We start from the raw sequence: 19,199 nt of genomic DNA on the forward strand, positions 1-19,199 counted from the left end.
TTAATAAGTAAAATAGCAGAAATCCAGAACCAGAAATCCAGACATCATTTTATTCTTAAACCCAGCTGTAGAAAGCAAATCATTTCACAGCTCCGTTTCAGCATGTCTGATGGGGGGGGGGGGGGGTCGTAAACTCTAAACAATAATGGTGCATCTTCTATCGAAACAATGTATCCAGTCAAAGTAGATAGAGTATTAACTAGAACTCATCTGCGTCACAGGAATTGGGAGGGGTGGGAGGTGGGGTTCTAATGGGGTTCCCGGTTAAAAATAAGTATTGGTATTTGATATTTACATGTTTGGTGTTTGATATTTACATGACTGAGACCTAAACCCGAAAGCTCTGTAACTTTTCCCACAATGATTCAATAAAGAAATAAATTATAAAAAAAATAAATAAATAAAATAAAATAAAATTTGAGTGTTACTGCTGGTGGCAATATTGTGTGGTTCAACCCCTGTGGAAAACTCTCCCGTATGGAGAGTTCACAGTACACTTAGAACTGAGTTGCCGTATCACCCAGCAGTTCCACTTTTGGGCATTGACTCCCAGGACAAAAAACATTCATTCAAAAGGAGATATGAACAACATTATTCATTATGGCACTTATAGCTAAGATAGGGAATCAACCTAGGTGTCAAATGACAGATGAATAGTTTATGAAGTGCGGCACATATACACACAGTGGAATACTACGCAGTTTCAAGGAATGTTGAAATCATGCAATTTGCTGCAACCTGGTTGGAAATGAAAGGAAACATAGGATGATCTCACTTATCTGTGGTACATAGAATAACTGGACAAGGAAATGTAATGTTGTAAAGGGAGGATGCCTAGATCAGCCTTGACCCCAGAGTATAGGGAGGACAGAGAAGAAAAGAAATCAAGGAAGAAAGAAAGAAGGGAAAGGGAAATCATAGGGGGCCAGCGGCCTCAATTATACCAAATGTGTATAGATGTGTATAGATGTGTGTGCCTGAGCAAATCTATGTACTGCAATAATCCGCAAATGTGGTTGCTGCCATTCAACGTTCCTCCAAATATGTAGCCATCTCTCTTCTATGATAGATGGTGAAACTATTTCTAAGTCCTCAGATAGTTTCATCCTGGATTATATATGAACCATGTGCCATTAGAAAGTTGTATATTTTAAAGTTAGTTGAAAATGCCCTCCCCTTTGTCCTTTGTTTTATTCATAGGTTCATCAGACTGTGGCAGCTTTAAAAACCAATAATGTAAATGTGAGTGCCCGAGTACAGGCAACAACTGCATTTTTCTCTGGTGATCAAGCATCTAGTGAAAAGGAAGGTAAATAAATCATTTCATCAGCAATGATTTTTGTCTAGAGTAAGTTGTTGTGTATCAATGTCTGTCTTTTGGTTTTAAAACCCTAAATTCTCAGAGGCTTTGTATTTCTGCCAGTGCTTTTACAGATTTTGTGTCAGGTATGCATTTTATTTTAGAAATAAATAATATTTCATCCATAGATGGACTGGACTGATAGCACAGCAGGTGGAGCGTTTGCCTTGCACGTAGCCGACCTGACTGACCTGAGTTCCATTCCTCCGCCCCTCTTGGATAGCTCGGCAAGCTACCGAAAGTATCTCACCCACACAGCAAAGCCTGGCAAGCTCCCTGTGACATATTCGATATGCCAAACACAGTAACAACAGCAAGTCTCAAAATGGAGATGTTACTGGGCCCACTCAAGCAAATTGATGAACACTGGGAGGACAGTGCTACAGTGCTACCATAGATCACTTCTGTTACTGATTGAGTTGTAAATTATTCATTCAACAAATATTTGTCACTAATAGTAATAGCAATCCTAATAAACCAGACTATCATTTATTGGGAATGATTTATGTGCCAAGCCTTTTACTAAGTTGGCATAGATCTATGTGTATTGAGATCTCATCTTCCCCCTCCGTGTCTCATCTTACAATGAGCATCTGGAGACTATCCAAAGTCATACTGCTAGTAAATGGGAGAACTGAACTACTGATGGAGCTTGGCTGGATGCTAGCTGAGTCCATGCTCTTAAGCGTTTGGCAGTTCTCTTCTTGCAGCCCAGTGATTCCAATGAGCTGCATATATTTCCATCTTACTGTCAAGAAGCAGGGAGAGAGAGAGAGAGAGGCACCTGCCATAAAGGCAGGCAGGGAGTGGAGTAGGGGGTGATAGGAGGAAACCTGGGGACACTGGTATTGGGAGATGTACACTGGTGGAGTATGTATGTTTGTATGTATGTATTGGAGTACTGTATGATTGAAATCTAATCATGAACAACTTTGTAAGGGTCTATCTCACAGTGATTCAATAAAAAAGTAAAAAAAATAAGCACATAGCCTGCTTAGAGGTATCAGTTTTTTGGTTTTAAGTGAAAATTGATTCCCTTGGCTTTTTTTTTCTTTTAGGTTTATTAAAATACATCCTTTGACTTTTTCCATTGTAGCGTCCTCTTTTTTTTTATATATGTATGGTTGAATAAAAATTGCAACATAATACAGTTAACTTCTTCAAATACTAGGACAAAAATGAAATTCAGTGTTCTCTGTTTTGGATATGTAACACTGAAGCATCTAGCTTAGTCGTTAAAAGAAAATAAAACTGGGAGGGGCTGAAGTGATAGCACAGCGGGTAGGGCATTTGCCTTGCACGAGGCTGAGCCGGGTTCGAATCCCAACATTCCATATGGTCCCCTGAGCACTGCCAGGAGTAATTCCTGAGTGCAGAGCCAGGAGTAACCCCTGAGCATCACTGGGAGTGACCCAAAAACAAAAAGAAAACAAAGAACTGGGAGCAGTGACCTCTGTGTTCTTGGCTCACTCTTTTCTTTGCAGAAGTATAGGAGGCTTTTGCTAGGCGAGGAGAAAACAAGCTATACTATTTTAGCAGTTGTCAATATCTTTCAGGGACTTTTACCAGAAGCAGAAAAGAGATGGATGGATGGATGGATGGATGGATGGATGGATGGATGGATGGATGGGTGGGTGGATGGGTGGATGGGTGGATGAATGATGAGTAGATAGAAAACTTTTTGTGTTTATAGAGATTTTTTAAGGTCTCTTCATTTTAACAATGATAAGAACTGGGAGATAATATAGCAGTTAGTGTGCGTGACGTGTGTCTAACCAATTAGATTCCTGGCACCATGTGATCCTCCAGCCTGGCTGGGTGCGGTGCTGGAGACCTCCAAGCACTGTCAGGGCTGTGCTCTGGGTAATCTTTGGCACTGTAGAACTGAGCAGCTGTGCACGCCTGGGCTCTTGCCTTGATCTGCAGGCCCAGTTGGTCAAGAATTGCCAGTGGGGTCCCTGGGCAACTCCTGAAAACCCAGACAAAAAGGAGGATGGGATGAAAGAAGGGAAGGAGAGAGGGAATGAAGGAGGCACTCAGAAAGGTAGATGATTGATCCAGGATAGCCTCTTCTCTTAAGCAGTCCAGGCTTCTGCTCTGAGTTCGTGCGTTTACCAATCTCTAAATATAAGGACGTGGTTTCAGCCCTACTGCTATTAATGTCCCAATCATCAAACAGGCAGTATACTCTTTATCTTATTTCCTTTTATTCAGTTCTTTAGCTTGTTATATTACCAGAAAAGCAAATGACTTTCTTAAAATAGATTTTTTTTTTTGGTCTGTTCATGACTCACTGGATAATTACTAACCTAAAATCACGAGCACATTTTCAGAAGGGTACAAAAGTGATAACTCTCCCTTCATTGGCCAAGAGAATCTCCTATGAAATCGTTCAGATTGGGCTGCAGCACTCACTCATTCAGAAGCACATTGTTCCAGCTGAGGGCAGGAAAGAAAGGACAAAAAAAAACCCATATAGATGCCCCGGCAACTGGACTATTTTTTTCTGTAGTTTGTATCCTTGCATGATTACCCCAGATTATGGTCTTAAATTTACTTAGCCTTAGTATTTTATGTAAAATACTGAATTAAGAAATAGGGCTTATGAAATTTTATTGTCTTGTAAACATATACTTAATTGGTATCAGATCATCATTTTAACGCTAGATATCCAGATGCTTTTGAATTAACAATTATTCTGCTGAGTTTTCTTTTTGAAAATTTTCAGGCAACGTATTAATTTGGGAGTATATAAATAAATTATGCAAGTCAAGAAAGCTTGATAAATAAATTATATGAATAAAGAAACTTGATTGGGAAATATCTTTCTTAAATAAGAATATTTGTTATTAATAATTGGATATATTCTATTTTGTAACTGGTATAGAAAAGATTTGCCGGACATGAGTATTTTTATTGTTAAAGCTGATTTCTAAACTTTTTGTGTGCTTAAAGGCCTCAAATGAGAAAACAACTCTTTCGTTGTTTTAACTGTTTGAGTATTCCCTTTGACTATTGTTTACTAGCTATTTACTATTTAATTATTGTCTTTAATATCATCACATATATCTTATACTTCATATCACCCAATTATAGGGACAGATAAACATTAGTACCCCCATTTCACAAATAAAAGAAGCTTAGAACATGAACTTAAGTGAGTCTCTAAAGCCAGATGAAATCAGAAGTGAACTCTTAGTAGTCAATGTAACTAATCAATCACTGTAATTATTACTTAATTATTTTTCATTCTCCATCCTATTTCTTTCAGAGGATTATATTCGCTATGCCTATGGCCTAATATCTGATTACATCCCTCAAGAATTAAGTGATGACTTATCTAAGTATTTAAAGTAAGTACTGTTCATACAGTCCCTTTGTGCTGCTTTATGTCCCCAGTGATACTGTTTCTTTATGACTTATCACAGTTGTTTTTCATAAGAGATTATGAGTTATGTATAGTCTGTGGTTTGGAGATGATTTTTAAAAGACATGAACTAACTGGAACAAATTGTTTTAGTAGATACTGATTATGGGAACTTTGTGAGTGCTAAGGTTGAATTTATGGGTTGGAGCCTGACTTTATTTTTTTGCTTTTGGGGTCACACCCGGTGATGCACAGGTGTTACTCCTGGCTCTGCACTCAGGAATTACTCCTGCCGGTGCTCAGGGGACCATATGGGATGCTGGGAATCGAACCCGGGTCAGCTGCGTGCAAGGCAAACGCCCTACACGCTGTGCTGTCACTCCAGCCCTGGAGCCTGACTTTAAATGTAAACTTAAAATTTTATTCATGCACTTAACTAATTTGGGTTTGTCATCAGCTTAGGAGAAATAAAGGTAGTAAGGAAAGAGTAAATAGCATTTAGAATATTTTTGAAGATTGGAATAAAAGACTAAGTTCGATTCCTCCGCCCCTCTCGGAAAGTTCGGCAAGCTACCAAGAGTATCTTGCCTGCACAGCAAAGCCTGGCAAGCTACCTGTGACGTATTCGATATGCCAAACACAGTAATAAGTCTCACAGTGGAGATGTTACTGGGCCCGCTTGAGTAAATCGATGAACAATGGGAGGACAGTGACAGTGACAGCAATAAAAGGATTGGCCCATTTTTACACTCCTTAGTTGTCCACTGACTACCTTTATTATGCCCAGTATTTGGAAATAAGAAAGCCTAGAAGCATTATCTGTCTCTGAGGACAGGAGAAGAGTTAATTTGTGTTCCTTCATAAAGATCTTTATTATAATATAAAGATTTCCTTGGGCTGGAGAAACGTTTATTTTCTGTGTTGCTTTTCTTAACAACTGTTAAGACTTTCTGCATGTGATGAATTAGTAGTTTTTCTCTAAAATTACACTTGGGAGGTAGGGCTGAGGGAGCCATCAAACCCAAGGTCTCATGTATCTAAGGCAAGCACTTTGCCATTGAACTACATCCTGGACCGAACGACTTTTTAATACACACAGTTGCTGTTTTTAGCAAATGGCCTCACTCCTGCTTTAGAAACCAGTGGAGTCTGGTTTCTATGGCCATAAAAGCTGGCTTCTGTGGAATATTTCCCTAGAGTTCCTAGTCGCTGCTTGACTTCTTAGAGACTATATGTCTCTGCACTTTAAAATCTATTTTCTAGATATTTTTCTTTCACTGAAAATCTGGGTGGTCACTGTTGCGCCACCATATGTTGTATGTGTCCTGGTGCCAGGGTTCACGGTCTGGGGCTTCGATCAGGGTCTCCTGTTGTGTGGTGGGCACAGCACTACCAATCCAAATCCCTGCACCTAAGTTTTTTTTTAAATTAATGAGGTTATTTATTTTTGGTTATCAGGAGTCTGGGAGGGAGGTGTTTTTGTTTACTTGTTTGTGGCATGGTACAGCTTTTGAACTGCAAAGATATATCCCCGGACCCTTTCCCCAGGCATTTTTTTTCCTTTTTATTTAATAGTCCTTTGTTTCATTTAACAGTCTCCTTTCAAATTAACATAAAGGAGAAACCAATCAGTACCCTCAACATTATTTTTTCAGAAGCTATTTTAGCAAGATCATCCAGTTCTTAGGCTTCAGTTTCTATTTTACAAATATTTCCAGGTGACAGTGTTGCTAAGCTTTCCACAGACTTTTTAAAAGACTTCTTTCAAGATTTGGGGAGAAGGAGATTTCAATTAAATTTTTCCCCAAAGGAAGAAAATGGCTCTTTGAAAATATTCCTGGTGGGGGCTGGAGCGATAGCACAGAGGGTAGGGCATTTGCCTTGCACGCGACCGACCTGGGTTCGATTCCCAGCATCCCATATGGTCCCCTGAGCACTACCAGGAGTAATTCCTGAGTTCAGAGCCAGGAGTAACCCCTGTGCATTGGCAGGTGTGACCCATAAAGCAAAAAAAAAAAAAAAAAAAAAAAGAAAGAAAATACTCCTTGGTATTTTCACTTTTAAGTATATACTAGATTCATCATTTATGAGGAAAAATGTGTCAGTCAAAAATGAAAATGTATGAAGGCTAAAGAAAAGCAGTTCTATTCCAACCCAATGGGTTCCCGTTTTATTTTTCAGTTCCGCTCATTCCAAATCAAGGTATTAGGTAGTGAGATGAGATGTTTCCATTAGAGAAATGTCTCTCTCTCCCCTGAGACACGGTAGAGGTGGAACTGTCAGGAGAAAGTAGGATTCACAAGTCTTCAGTTGACTTGGCCTTTGTCTTTGCTTGTCTATGAAAAACCATGATGACAATGCTTATTTATTGCTCCCTTAGGCTCCCAGAACCTTCAGCTCCATTGCCAAATCCTCCATCCAAGGTAAGAAGCTGTAACTGAGATTATCTTTAGAGAACATGGGAGAAAATTGCACTTTTACTGCCATATATTAGTTTATTCTAGTTTATTTTAAAATGCAGTTCATCCACCTTGCATGGAGTCATGTTGTGTGAGATACAGATTGTAGCAGGTTCTCCACCAATGTTATTAATTTTTGTAATTTTACCTAATAAATTGCTATGAGAACCAAGGAAGACTCGGTTTTAACTTAATAGCTATCTAAAAATTCTTCATATATACATGTATACATACATATGTTCATAATTTTTATTTTGAGAAGGTCTGAAAATTTAAAGCATATGTGCATGGCTGTTTTCAACAAGTCATCAAAGGAAGTTTACCTTTTTCTCTCCGAAGGAACAGTAGTGATACAGTTGATTGCTGTAAATGCCAAGAAGGTTCATTCTAGGTTTGACCCATGCGGCTTCTAGTCCCGAAATGAATCTCCAGCAGTAGCACAAGGAGACATAGAAACACTTATATTCCTATAAAGAGAAAAGAGACATATTTGGTTTTCTTATTTCCTTCCCCAAACTTAGGGCATTTTCTTCTCCCAAATATTTCTTAGTTATTTAGAAGATGTTCACGAACTGATCTAAACCTATTGAAAGTTCTATAGCCTTTCCTGCTTTCTGGGGTAAGGTGTTTGCTAAGTTGATTCTTTTTTTGACCCAGTTTTCTTATTCTGATTTCCATATTTAAGTCATTCGCAATTTCATCATCTGTGATGATTTAGATGAGGGGTCAGGAAACTTCTTCTGAAAGGCCAGAGAGTAAATATTTTAAGCCCCGTGAAGCAGATGGCCTCTGTCACAGCTGCTGGGCGCTGCTGTGATAGTGCAGAGGGAGCCTCGGGTATTCCTGAACCAATCTGCACGGTTCTGTGCCAGTAACACTTCATTTACAAAAACAGGCGGCCAGCTGTGTTTGGCCTGTGGGCCCTAGTTTGCCAGGCCCTGATTTAGGTCTCGGCATCTTGTGTTTCCTGAACCTCAGTCTTGTCTGCTCTGCTGGGTTATTTTAGCTGCTTTTCTAAGGTCTACTCTGTTATACTTTCCTGGGATTTCAGTATCCACGTTGAAATCTCTACTGGATGAGGCACCATAGTTTAAATAAACACAGAATTATGTTGTCTCTGGTTTCTCCTGTTTGTCCAGGATCTGATTGATTTCTGTATTAATAAGGTTGATTGGTTTTCAGGAAATAGGTTCCAGTAGCTATTAAGCATCTTGGTATCCATGTGGTACAGGATAACTTTTTGCTGTCACCCTTAATACATTTTGCATGATTGCCTTTTTTTTTTTGTACTATCATGTTTATCTATTTGAAGCTCAGCTTCAAGTTTCACCCTGTTGATCTTTTTAATTTATCGTCATCCGCCAGCAAAGTTGAGTGCAGTCCGTGGAGCTGGAGACATTCCCGTGATCCTTCTTGGAGAGTGCTCACGGTGCTGGCCATTCGTTCATTCCTGTGGTCCCCTCCATGTCTTTCCAGGGCTTTGCCTTCATAATCATTTCTGAGACACTTCTCTGTTTCTTCTGCACTGGTCCTACTGTGTAGAACTACTGTGTAGAACTTGGTCTCCTTATAAGGATGTTGTCCTCTAACATGTTCAGTGGTTTCCTGGGATAAACATAAACATAAAAGCAAGTTAGGGGCAAATCATCATCATAATCGTTTCGTTTTTCTTGTACAACCAGTATTTTGTTTAAGAATGAGCTCCTGAACAGATCAGGTTTCTTTGTTTCCAAGCAATGCTCTGGGGACCCTGAGGACCCCTCCTGGCAATTCTCAATCTGCCAAACCAGGCTGGTGCTTCAATGTCTAAGCCTGAGGATGCAGTAGAGGGCCTCTGCAATGTCAGGGATACCAAGGCCACTCCATTGTTGCCCAAGGGTTGCATCCTGCAATGCAACCATATGGTGCCAGGGATGAAACTGGGTCAGCTGCTTGGATGGCATGAGTCTTAAACCCTGTACCCTGTACTATCTCTCTGGTTCCCTAGTCTAACATTTATTTAACTTTTTATACTTATGAGAAAGCTCCTTTTGCAATAGGCTCTCACCAGGAGCATTTTTTTCCCCGACTTACCAGACTGAAGAGTGAGCATGTCAACTGTTTATAGTAGCATTGACACAGGAACATTTTGCCAGAGAAGGAAAGTGAACATAATGAAAAGTTATATATGTAAAATATATAAATGTAAAAGTGCAAACTGAAACTATTATCGCCTTCATCCTTATTACTTATGAGTAATATCATTCTAGTTAAAGATACTTTTCTAGCAAAAATATAAAATGCTGTGCATAAAATCCCTTTACTAATGGTACTGTAAACCAAAGGCAAAAAGTTATTAAAAAAAAAAAAGCATCTCTCCCAGAGACAGACGTGTTGGGTGGGAGGAGATGGCAGTGGCAGAGCTGGGAGGGAGGCAGGGAAGCATTGGTAGAGGGAGGTGGACGCTGGTGGAGATTGGTGAAGGGATAGATGTTGAAACATCGTGTGTCTGAAACGAAATGATGAATAACTTTGTGGGGGGGGGTATGCGCACAGACACACATGACTTGATGCCTTTAAGACTTAATTTAATTCACTAATAAAAATTTTTTTAAAAAAAGACTTAATTTAAGTAGAATCCTTTTTTTTCCCCATTTGGACTGTGTACTTGGGACTAAATACAGAGCCTCACAGATGTCAGCATTTGCTCTCCAAGTCACATTCCTGGTCCAGAAACATGTTTATTTTTATTGAGGTAACATGTATTACAATAGTATTAACACTTATGCTTAGTGTTACACAATATAACAGCACTGCACCCACCACTGAGGTTTCACTATCCCTCCACTGCTGCCCCTTGCTGAAACCGCTTGTTTAGGAAGTTGCATGGGGATCTACTCTGCCTTTGTGCTGGAGATAATTCATTCATGATAAACTGCTTTTGCTTTTCTGAAGATATATTTATCAAAGTTGCTGTGGTAGAAAGATTTTCCCACATGTGATCCATTCCAGAATGCCCATCTGTTCTGTCCGGTGAAGATTTCAAAACACCACGACACCTTTAGCACAAGCTATAACTGTTCTTGGTTTAGCAAATGCTGCGTTGTGAAGAGTGAAGCACTTCAGATACGTTTTTCTTAGGGTTAATACATATCAGAGTTTGTCAAATTAGTTGAAGAGCTATAAAAATCGTCGTTGTGACTGACAGACAGCCAGTCCCCCAGATTAAGCTTCATGTCCATGCTTCTCTGTGCCTTTGCGTGATAGTGTATCATGGTTCCTTTGGTGCTGTGCACGTTCAGGAGCTCACCTAGCTCTCAAAATGATTCGCCTATCCATTGGTTCAAAGTGTGATTGTGTGAAGGTGAAAACATGTGATTGATAATAAAGGTTGACTTCGGTGGATTTGGCCTAATGGAAAGAGTCCTTGTACAAAAATTGAGATTTCTCAGCCCAGTTCCTCTGCTAGATGGTGTGCTAGGTATTATTCCCTCGGTCCCTGTACTTCCCCCTGCTGGCAGCCTGCTTTGCCAGGTTGTTCTAATTTAAAAAATAATAATAATAAATAAAAGTTACAGTATGAAAATTCTTTACAAAAAAAAAAAAGAGAAACCTGAATTGAAACAAGTGAGAACATGAAGTTATGAAGATGGTAATGAGAGGATAGTGCTCCCCTGTTCTCCTAAGTGGACATTAAACCAACCTAGGAGGTGAAGGAAGTGAGGCTACGGGCTGGCTCCCTGGCCCCCATGGAAGAAATTTATGTCTTTTCTGTGTTCATGTACATTCACCCTTGAGATTGTCTTTGAAGTCGGTGCTCAGTAAATGGCCACCGTCTGGGGTGTGTATGAAACATGTGGTGGGTATTGCCCACTGCCAAAAGGGACGACTTAGCTAATCATATCTCCATCCCCCATCACCAAGGCTGCGGCTTTGAAGGGAGGTGGCTTTGTTTTGTATGTAACTGGCAAATGTGGACAAGCTTCTGAAAAAAGAATGCCCCCTTCACGCCCTACCGAGGTCACGAGTTGCCCCCCACAAGCGGCTCTCTGGCATGGCCATGGCTTCAGAGGCAAAAGGACTTAGTCCAGAGTCCGGCAGCTTGCAGCAGAAAAGTGAATGAACCATTCGTTAAACTACAGTGCCAATCCTCCCTGGGAGGGAAAGGGTGTTGCTCCCTTCCGCCTTTTTCCCCCCTGGTAGCAAGGTGGCCACCGCCTCAGAGCTTATTGGAAAGCTAGGTATGAGCCGGCAGTGATGAGGCAACTGCAGTCTCATGGGAAGAGGGGGAGGTACTGGCTCGTCCTTCATGCCCAACCGAGGTCATGAGTTGCCCCCCACGAGCAAGTCTCCAGCACGGTCATGGCTCCAGAGGCAAAAGGACTTAATCCAGAGCCCAGCAGCTTGCGGCAGAAAAGTGAATGGACCATGTGTTAAACTACGGTGGCGCCATGCCTCCCCGGGAGGGAAAGGGTGTTGCTCCCTTCCGCTTCCCCCCACCCCCACCCCAGCAGCAAGGTGGCCGCCACCTCAGAGCTTATAAGAAAGCCAGGTATGAGCCGGCGTTGATGGGGCAACTGCAGTCTCATGGGAAGGGGGGCGGTACCGGCTCATCCTTCATGCCCTACCGAGGTCACAAGTTGCCCCCCACCCCCACGGTGACTCTCTGGCAGCGCCATAACACCAGACACACAGAAACCAATCTCGGAATTATCTGGCTCTTTGCAGAAATCCAAAATCGCGAGGCTGATATTGCAACCACACGAGATTATATGATTCTCATAACCAGCTATAGAAAACGATGCCTTTTCAGCAATTCTGATTGTTGGGGGGAAATTCTAAACAATAATGGTGCATCTTTTGTCAAAATAATGAATGTAATCAATGTAGAAAATAGTTAAGTGGAAGTCATCTGCCTCACAGGCATTGGGAGTGGTGGGAGGTATTGGGGTTCTAGGTGGGGAAAAATGGGTACTGGTGAAGGGAGAGGTATTTGATCATTGTGTGACCAAGACTTAAACCTGAAAGCTTAGTAACTTTTCCCACAGTGATTCAATAAATAAATATAAGAAAAAAATAAATAAATAAAATTATAAAAAAAAGTAAGATGGAGTTAATGCCCAATTCAATCAGCTAATCAGTGGCTGAATAAATAGCAGTACTCCTACATATAAAAAAATAATTAAAAAAAGAATGCCCTTTGTCAATCCTTCTGTTTCTTTTTGACCTCAAAATACATTCAAGTGGCATGTTGTTGTCCTTTTTCCCAATGAGTTTATGTGACTGTCCCAGTGATGTTTGATCCCACTTCACTGCTCTAACGTTGCAGAAAGTAAAGCTATCCGATGAGCCCATCGAAGCCAAAGAAGATTATACTAAGTTTAACTCTAAAGATCTGAAGACTGAGAAGGTACGTGTGTGCAGGGGGAATGGCATGAGCTGTGCAGGTGGATGTGTACAGCTGTGCATGTGTGTGCAGGTGCATGCCATGGTGATGCTGCTGTGGGAGCTCGTCAGCACCGATGCGCTTCACTGGGATTGTCACCTCCCCTGGCCTTAAGAATCGATTCAGAAAGGTGTCCCCAGCAATGAAAATGGCCATGAAGGCAGACTTTTACAAACGCCAGAAAGCTGTGAAATTAACGAATGTAACTGGCCTAGGCTGTGAATTGAATGATAACAGTGGAATTGAAGAAGAGAACAGACACAGGTTTTTTTTTATTGGAAATTATGCTGGTGGTTGAATTATTCGTTCGCTCCACCATTCAGCAATCACCCCAGCAAATATTTTGACAACTTTTCTTACTAAGCTTTATTTCATACATACATTATATGTCGCTTTAAAAATTGGCAGTTGGGACCAGAGAGTTCAAGCAGGGTGACACACTATTTGCTTGCATGTGGTTGGCCCAGTTTGATCCCTGGTACCACATAGCGTCACTTGAGTACAGCCAGGCATGAACTCTGAGTGTAGAGTTAGGGGTAAGCCCTGAGCAGCACCAGCGGTGGCCCCCGATCAAAATGATTAAGAATGTTTTTCAATAAATTAAAATTGGCAGTTAAGATTTATGTATATCAATTTGGATCCTGCCCTTTTACTGTGAAAATGCTCACACCACAAAACATTCTTTGAAAAATCATTAGTAGGTTTCATTAAAGGCAATCATTTGTGCTAGTTTATATAATTGTGTGGGTCATGTTTTATTTCATCCTTCCCCTCTTTGGCTGCACATAATCTTTTTGCTTTTTAAATGTTTTGATCTAGTGAAATGATAAACACTTTTCTATAGTTTGCACTTCTAATGATTACATTAGATATAATTTTCAGAACTAAGAGTAAAAGTTAAGAAAATATGAGTTCTTTCATGATTATTATATGCATGTGGTTCGTATTGCTAGCTGTCAAAGGGGATAGGGCATGGATTTATGTAATATGTATATTTTTAGGTAATAGGAAAGTCCTTATATATGCTATATATACACATATAATGCTTTCCAGAAATGCAGTAAAAATGTGCATTACTGACAAAAGTTCCAGTGAATACTTACCTCACATTCTTCACAATTTGAGTATTTTTACTCTCCAAAATGTTTGCCTCTCAGGGTTACCTTTCTTTAACTAAAAATATTAGTTGCTTTACCACATCTTTATTACCGTTCAGGTTTTTTAGGTTGTGAAATCATTGCCCCTGCTCTTTTTATATTTAGCTATGTTTTCTTGATCATTTGTAAGAACTCATTCTAAATTTGTGGCATTTAAATTAGGATACAAATTAGAATACAAAATATTAGGATACAAATAATTTTCCTGTTTCTGCCTAGTCTTTTTGTTTGATTTGTTAACAGTTTTTTTCTCTGGATCTGTAAAGAAGTTGTTCTTTACGATTTTCTTCTTGTTTTTGTGTTTAGACTTCACCCATCCACTTGGGTTATATTTAGTCCACTAAGAAAATTTAATAACAGAAAATTTGTTGTGATTTTCTCATTTTTCATGCTGAGGCCTTGCTGTTCTAAGTTAACTTCCATTTATGTCAACAGTATTCATTAACACATGTACAAGAATGCCTCTTAGAATTTTTGTTTTTTCTTGAATGTATTTGTAATCTATCTGGTCATGTCATGTCAGAGGATAATCAGCTTGAGGCTTGGCTAAGTAGCTGGTTCTCTCAGTGCTTCATCCAAACAGGGACATTTTTGAGTTTCTCTGTGAAAATCGTTTCTGCTCCACCCTTCTAACCTGGGTCCAACCCCAGGGAGATAAAGGGCTGGTTCAGAATGTCCGTTAAGTTCAGGGGATAACTTAATTAAAAGTGACAGAAGCAAGATTTGGGGACCACGTATTATTCCCTTAAAAAATACATTGGCAAAGATATTTGGAATCAGTTTTCTTGGAAAGCATTTCTGTGTTGGAGGAAAAATGGAGCCGCTTATTCGGGCCTGGTGCTTTGTAGCACAGGTTAGTTTTTTTAATTTAAGAATATTATCCTTGGGGGCACTGAAGCAATAGCACAGCGGGTAGGGCATTTGCCTTGCACGCGGCCGACCCGGGTTCGATTCCCAGCATCCCAGATGGTCCCCCGAGCACCGCCAGGAGTGATTCCTGAGTGCAAAGCCAGGAGTAACCCCTGAGCATCGCTGGGTGTAACCCAAAAGCAAACAAACAAACAAACAAACAAAAAGAATAAATCCTTGGTTTCCCATAGAGCTTATGGAGGGGAAAAATCAGATGGTAAATCGGTGTGAATTATTCATCGGAGGGTTATACAGGCTGTAATTCCTCCCTCTGACAATTGCTGCCTGTGTCATTTCCATTGTTCTTGCTCTTAATGCACCCTCCAGAATTATCCTCCAGAAAGTAAACCATTGGTTGTAACGCTCCACTTTGTAGAAGGCCGCAATTTTGCCTCCTGCCCCTTTTGACATTTTTGTCTCTTAGACCTGCATTCTGAATAGCAATCAAAACTTTTGAAAGCAGTCAGCCCCTTGTGAAGCACGTTAGCAGTGACTGCTTCTTGAACATAAGGACGGGCAGCTCACGGTCTCTGGATTTTCTTGTATGCCTTATAAAAGTTACCTTTGTAACAAGTTTTCTCTTATTTTCATTAACAGAAAAATAGCAAAATGACCGCAGCTCAGAAGGCTTTGGCAAAAGTTGACAAGAGTGGAATGAAAAGTATCGATTCCTTTTTTGGTGCAAAAACTAAAAAAAAATGTTGAACAGATCTGAAAATTTGAAAAAGAAATCTAGCTCATTACATGTATAATTTCTACCCCTTCCTCCAATGCCACTGTACTTACCCTTAATTACCACCTGATGGGTGAAAGGGCAGGCATTTTTTTTTAACATTTCTTTGTATTTGATTTTTATGTTCCTGAACAGAGTATGGGAAAGTAATCAAGTAACTTCATGGCGTATGACCTTTGGAGTTTCTTTTCACATAGTGAAAAGTAATCAAGTGAATAGAATTAACATATAATGTCACAGTTTCCTCAATAAACTGACATGTGATCATATTTAAATGTGTGTCTGTTCTTTTACACAACTTTACCACATGGTAGTCATAGCACCATGACTTTCAATAAACTGAGGCCAATCAGAAATAATACTATGGATGAAATACAACTATTTTAAATCCTTTTTCAAATAAATCTTCATATTTTTATATTAATGCATGTTCTTTGTGGGAAATTATAAATCAGAAATGGAAATTCTCTAACTTTTTATTATCCAGAGATAATATGATGATTTTTTTTTATAAAAAAATAGTTTTGAAGGAATCACAGTAATTTTTTGTTTGTTTGGTTTGGTTTGGTTTTTGTTTGGGGGCCAAACTCTGCAGTGCTCAGGGCTAACTTTTTGCTCTGTGCTCAGGGATCAGTTCTGCTGGTGCTCAGGGGACCATGTGTGATGCTGGAATTGAACCAGGTCAACTGAGTGCAAATAAAGCACCTTAATCCCTGAACTGACTCTCAAGCCCAAATCATAGTAGTTTTATAATTTTTTCTCCTTTTTACAGTAATTTTTAAACAACTCCCTCTCCCCATCCTATCATTGTTGTTATCGGTGTTACTGCCATTGCCATGGATCACACAGATCCTCGGCTGTAGTGCTCACAGGAGTTGCAGGCCTCCGTACTCCTACCCTTGACCTTGCTGAAGGCTCATACCCTTGACCTTGCTAGAGGTGTGTGCTCCTGTAGCGGTGCTTGCACACATGCTTGCAGCAGAGTGCTCTTTCACAGAGGTCTGGGAGTTACTGTGGCATCCCTCACTGGAGCGGGGAGGGTGCTGCTCACGAAGCATCACTTCCTGCTTACCATGGTGCTCAGCTTGTCTCTGAAGGTGTATGTAGCCAGGTGTGGCGCCCTGGTGGTATTTACACACACCTGACTGAGGCACACCAGGAGTGTGCTACGCACAAAGGGTGACAACCAGGTGTTTGAACTCCTGACCATAATATATGTGAGGGTATGCATTATAAGCCACAAGTGTCTTCCACTGGGCCCCAAACATTCTGATTTTTCTGACAGTAATGCTTGGTAAGCATTTTCCAGTCTGCTAAATTTGTTAATGCTTTTTAAAGACAGTAGTGTTTTCAGTTATTTGGATATTTGATTATTTAATATCCATGACCGTATTTTTAAATTTTAATTAATTAATTTATTTTTATTGAATCACTTCGAGATGCACAGTTACACAGCTGTTCATAATTGGGTTTCAGTCATACAATGTTCCAACACCCATCCCTCCACCAGTATACATTTCCCACCAGAAATGTCCCCAGTATCCCTCCCACTCCCCCATCCCCGCCTGCCTCTGAGGCAGGCACTTTTCTTCTTTTTTCCTCTCCCTCTATCTACTTTTTTATGACCCTATTTTAAATATTTAATTTATTTCCAAGGGCTGGAGCGATAGCACAGTGGGTAAGGCATTTGCCTTGCACGGAGCCAACATGGCCAACCCGAGTTCGATTCCTCCGCCCCTCTCAGAGAGCCCCGCAAGCTACCAAGAGTATCTTGCCCACACGGCAAAGCCTGGCAAGCTACCCGTGACGTATTCGATATGCCAAACACAGTAACAACAAGTCTCACGATGGAGATGTTACTGGGCCCGCTCGAGCAAATCGATGAATAACGGGAGGACCATGACCATGACAACTAGTTAGATATAGGAGAGGCTACAGAGCCTCTGAGTCTATCAATTAGACTTCAGCTTACAATTCATAGTACAAGTACAGGTTCAAAACTCAAGAGTGACACAGACATGAAAAAATTTCCAAACATTCAATCAGACTATATGTAAATTTTTATGTACTTTTTTAGTGTTTCCTTAGATCCAACTTTTAGATGTAATTTTATTGGTTCATATCTAAGTTTTCTAATTTATGAAATTATATCTCACAGAAAGGTTATAGGATGCCTTACTCTTGCATATAGGGATAGGAGCTCTTATCTTAATCAGGTTCACCTTGTTTGAGATGTCATTACTACAAGTAAGTGGGGTAATGGCATTTTGTTGTGGTTTAAGTTTACTCCTTAACGATAGGGTGCTTTTTTTTTTTTTATCACATTTAGTTTTCTTTGTCATTTTGTAGAGAATTGTCTACTTCTGTCTTCTGTTAAATTATTAGTGTTTATTTTTATGTTAATGACTCTAAAAGTATTCTTTCAGAGATTTTGGCATTCGATGAAATGTATAATGTGCCTTCATTTTGTTTCTGATTTTTCTCATGCAGATGTTTTGGTATGCATGACCTCTTTACATAGATATTCTACTAAGGAAAGTGTTCCCTTTGCAAGAAAGTTAATCACTTCCTTTCTTCTAAATTTTAATAGTTAATTTTTTGTTTTATATTTAATTATTTTAAGGTTCTAATCATACTTTTACTAGCACTTGTTTTATTATCTTTTAAATACTTTCTTTTTTAGAAGTGCCTCTAGGGATTTCAGTTGCTATTAATGATATCTTTTTCTGTTAAATCTTCTAACTGGCTGGTTTGTGGTAAATTTTTTAATTTTGTAATTTAATTTTTAATTTTTATAAATTTTTATAAATCTCTTTGGGCCAGAGTGATAACATAGCGGGTAGGGCGTTTGCCTTGCACGCGGTTGACCTGGGTTCAATTCCTCCGCCCTTCTCAAAGAGCCTGGCAAGCTACCGAGAGTATTCCGCCCACACAGCAAGGCCTGGCAAGCTACCCGTGACATATTTGATATGCCAAAAACAGTACAAATCTCACAATGGAGACATTACTGGTGCTCGCTCGAGCAAATCGATGAACAACGGGAGGACAGTGCTACAGTGATTATAAATCTCTTTAAGCAATCAATATTATAAGCTATTAATCTAAAACTGTTTAATTTTTTCATATTGAATTTTCAATGAATAGATATCATTCTTACTTTGAAAAATTATATGCTAGTTAAAAATTATATACTAGTTATACTTCTTTTTTATTTGTTTTGTTTGGGGCCACATCCAGCTGTACTCAGGCTTACTCCTGACTCTGTATTCAGGGATCACTGCTGGTGAGCCAGGGATTAAACCAGGGTCAGCTGTGTGCAAGGCAAAAGCCCTACCCTCTACACTGTCGCACTGGCCCATAGTTATTTTTTTAATTTATTTTTAATTTTTTTAATTTTTTAATGAATCAACATGATGCGGTTACAGACTCACAAACTTTTGTGATTATGTTTCAGTCATAAAATAATTGAATACCCATCCTTCCACCAGTGCTTATTTTCTACCACCAGTGTTCCCAGTATCCCTCCTGCCACCCCCACTCCATTCCCCCACCTGCCTCTGTGGCAGACATATTCCCTTTTACTCTCTCTCTCTCTCTCTTCTTTTAGTTCAGCCTTTTTGGAAAACAATACGGTTGTTTCTCAAAAAACTAGAAATTGAGCTCCCATTTGACCCAGCAATACCATTTCTGGGAATATATCCTGGAGATGCAAAAAAAGTATAGTAGAAATGACATCTGCACTTGTATGTTTATTGCAGCACTATTTACAATAGCCAGAATCTGGGAAAA

The 19,199-nt window shown here is 39.8% G+C and overlaps 1 protein-coding gene across 2 annotated transcripts in view; it reads left to right on the forward strand.

Annotated features, from left to right (window-relative positions):
• Positions 1-19,199, forward strand: part of RNASEH2B (ribonuclease H2 subunit B) — a 75,386-nt gene that overhangs the window by 45,283 nt on the left and 10,904 nt on the right. The window contains exons 7-11 of one of the 2 annotated variants that reach the window (XM_056132909.1): positions 1,201-1,309; positions 4,632-4,713; positions 7,108-7,150; positions 12,495-12,575; positions 15,275-15,679. In XM_056132909.1, coding sequence (XP_055988884.1) covers positions 1,201-1,309; positions 4,632-4,713; positions 7,108-7,150; positions 12,495-12,575; positions 15,275-15,382 — 423 coding nt within the window. In that variant the 3' untranslated portion in view covers positions 15,383-15,679. Of the gene's footprint in view, positions 1-1,200; positions 1,310-4,631; positions 4,714-7,107; positions 7,151-12,494; positions 12,576-15,274; positions 15,680-19,199 lie in introns of those variants that run through there. The other variant, XM_056132910.1, reaches the window with a different exon arrangement.

The sequence above is a fragment of the Sorex fumeus genome, unplaced genomic scaffold, assembly GCF_029834395.1.
Source record: "Sorex fumeus unplaced genomic scaffold, SorFum_2.1 ptg000095l, whole genome shotgun sequence".
NCBI lineage: Eukaryota > Metazoa > Chordata > Mammalia > Eulipotyphla > Soricidae > Sorex > Sorex fumeus.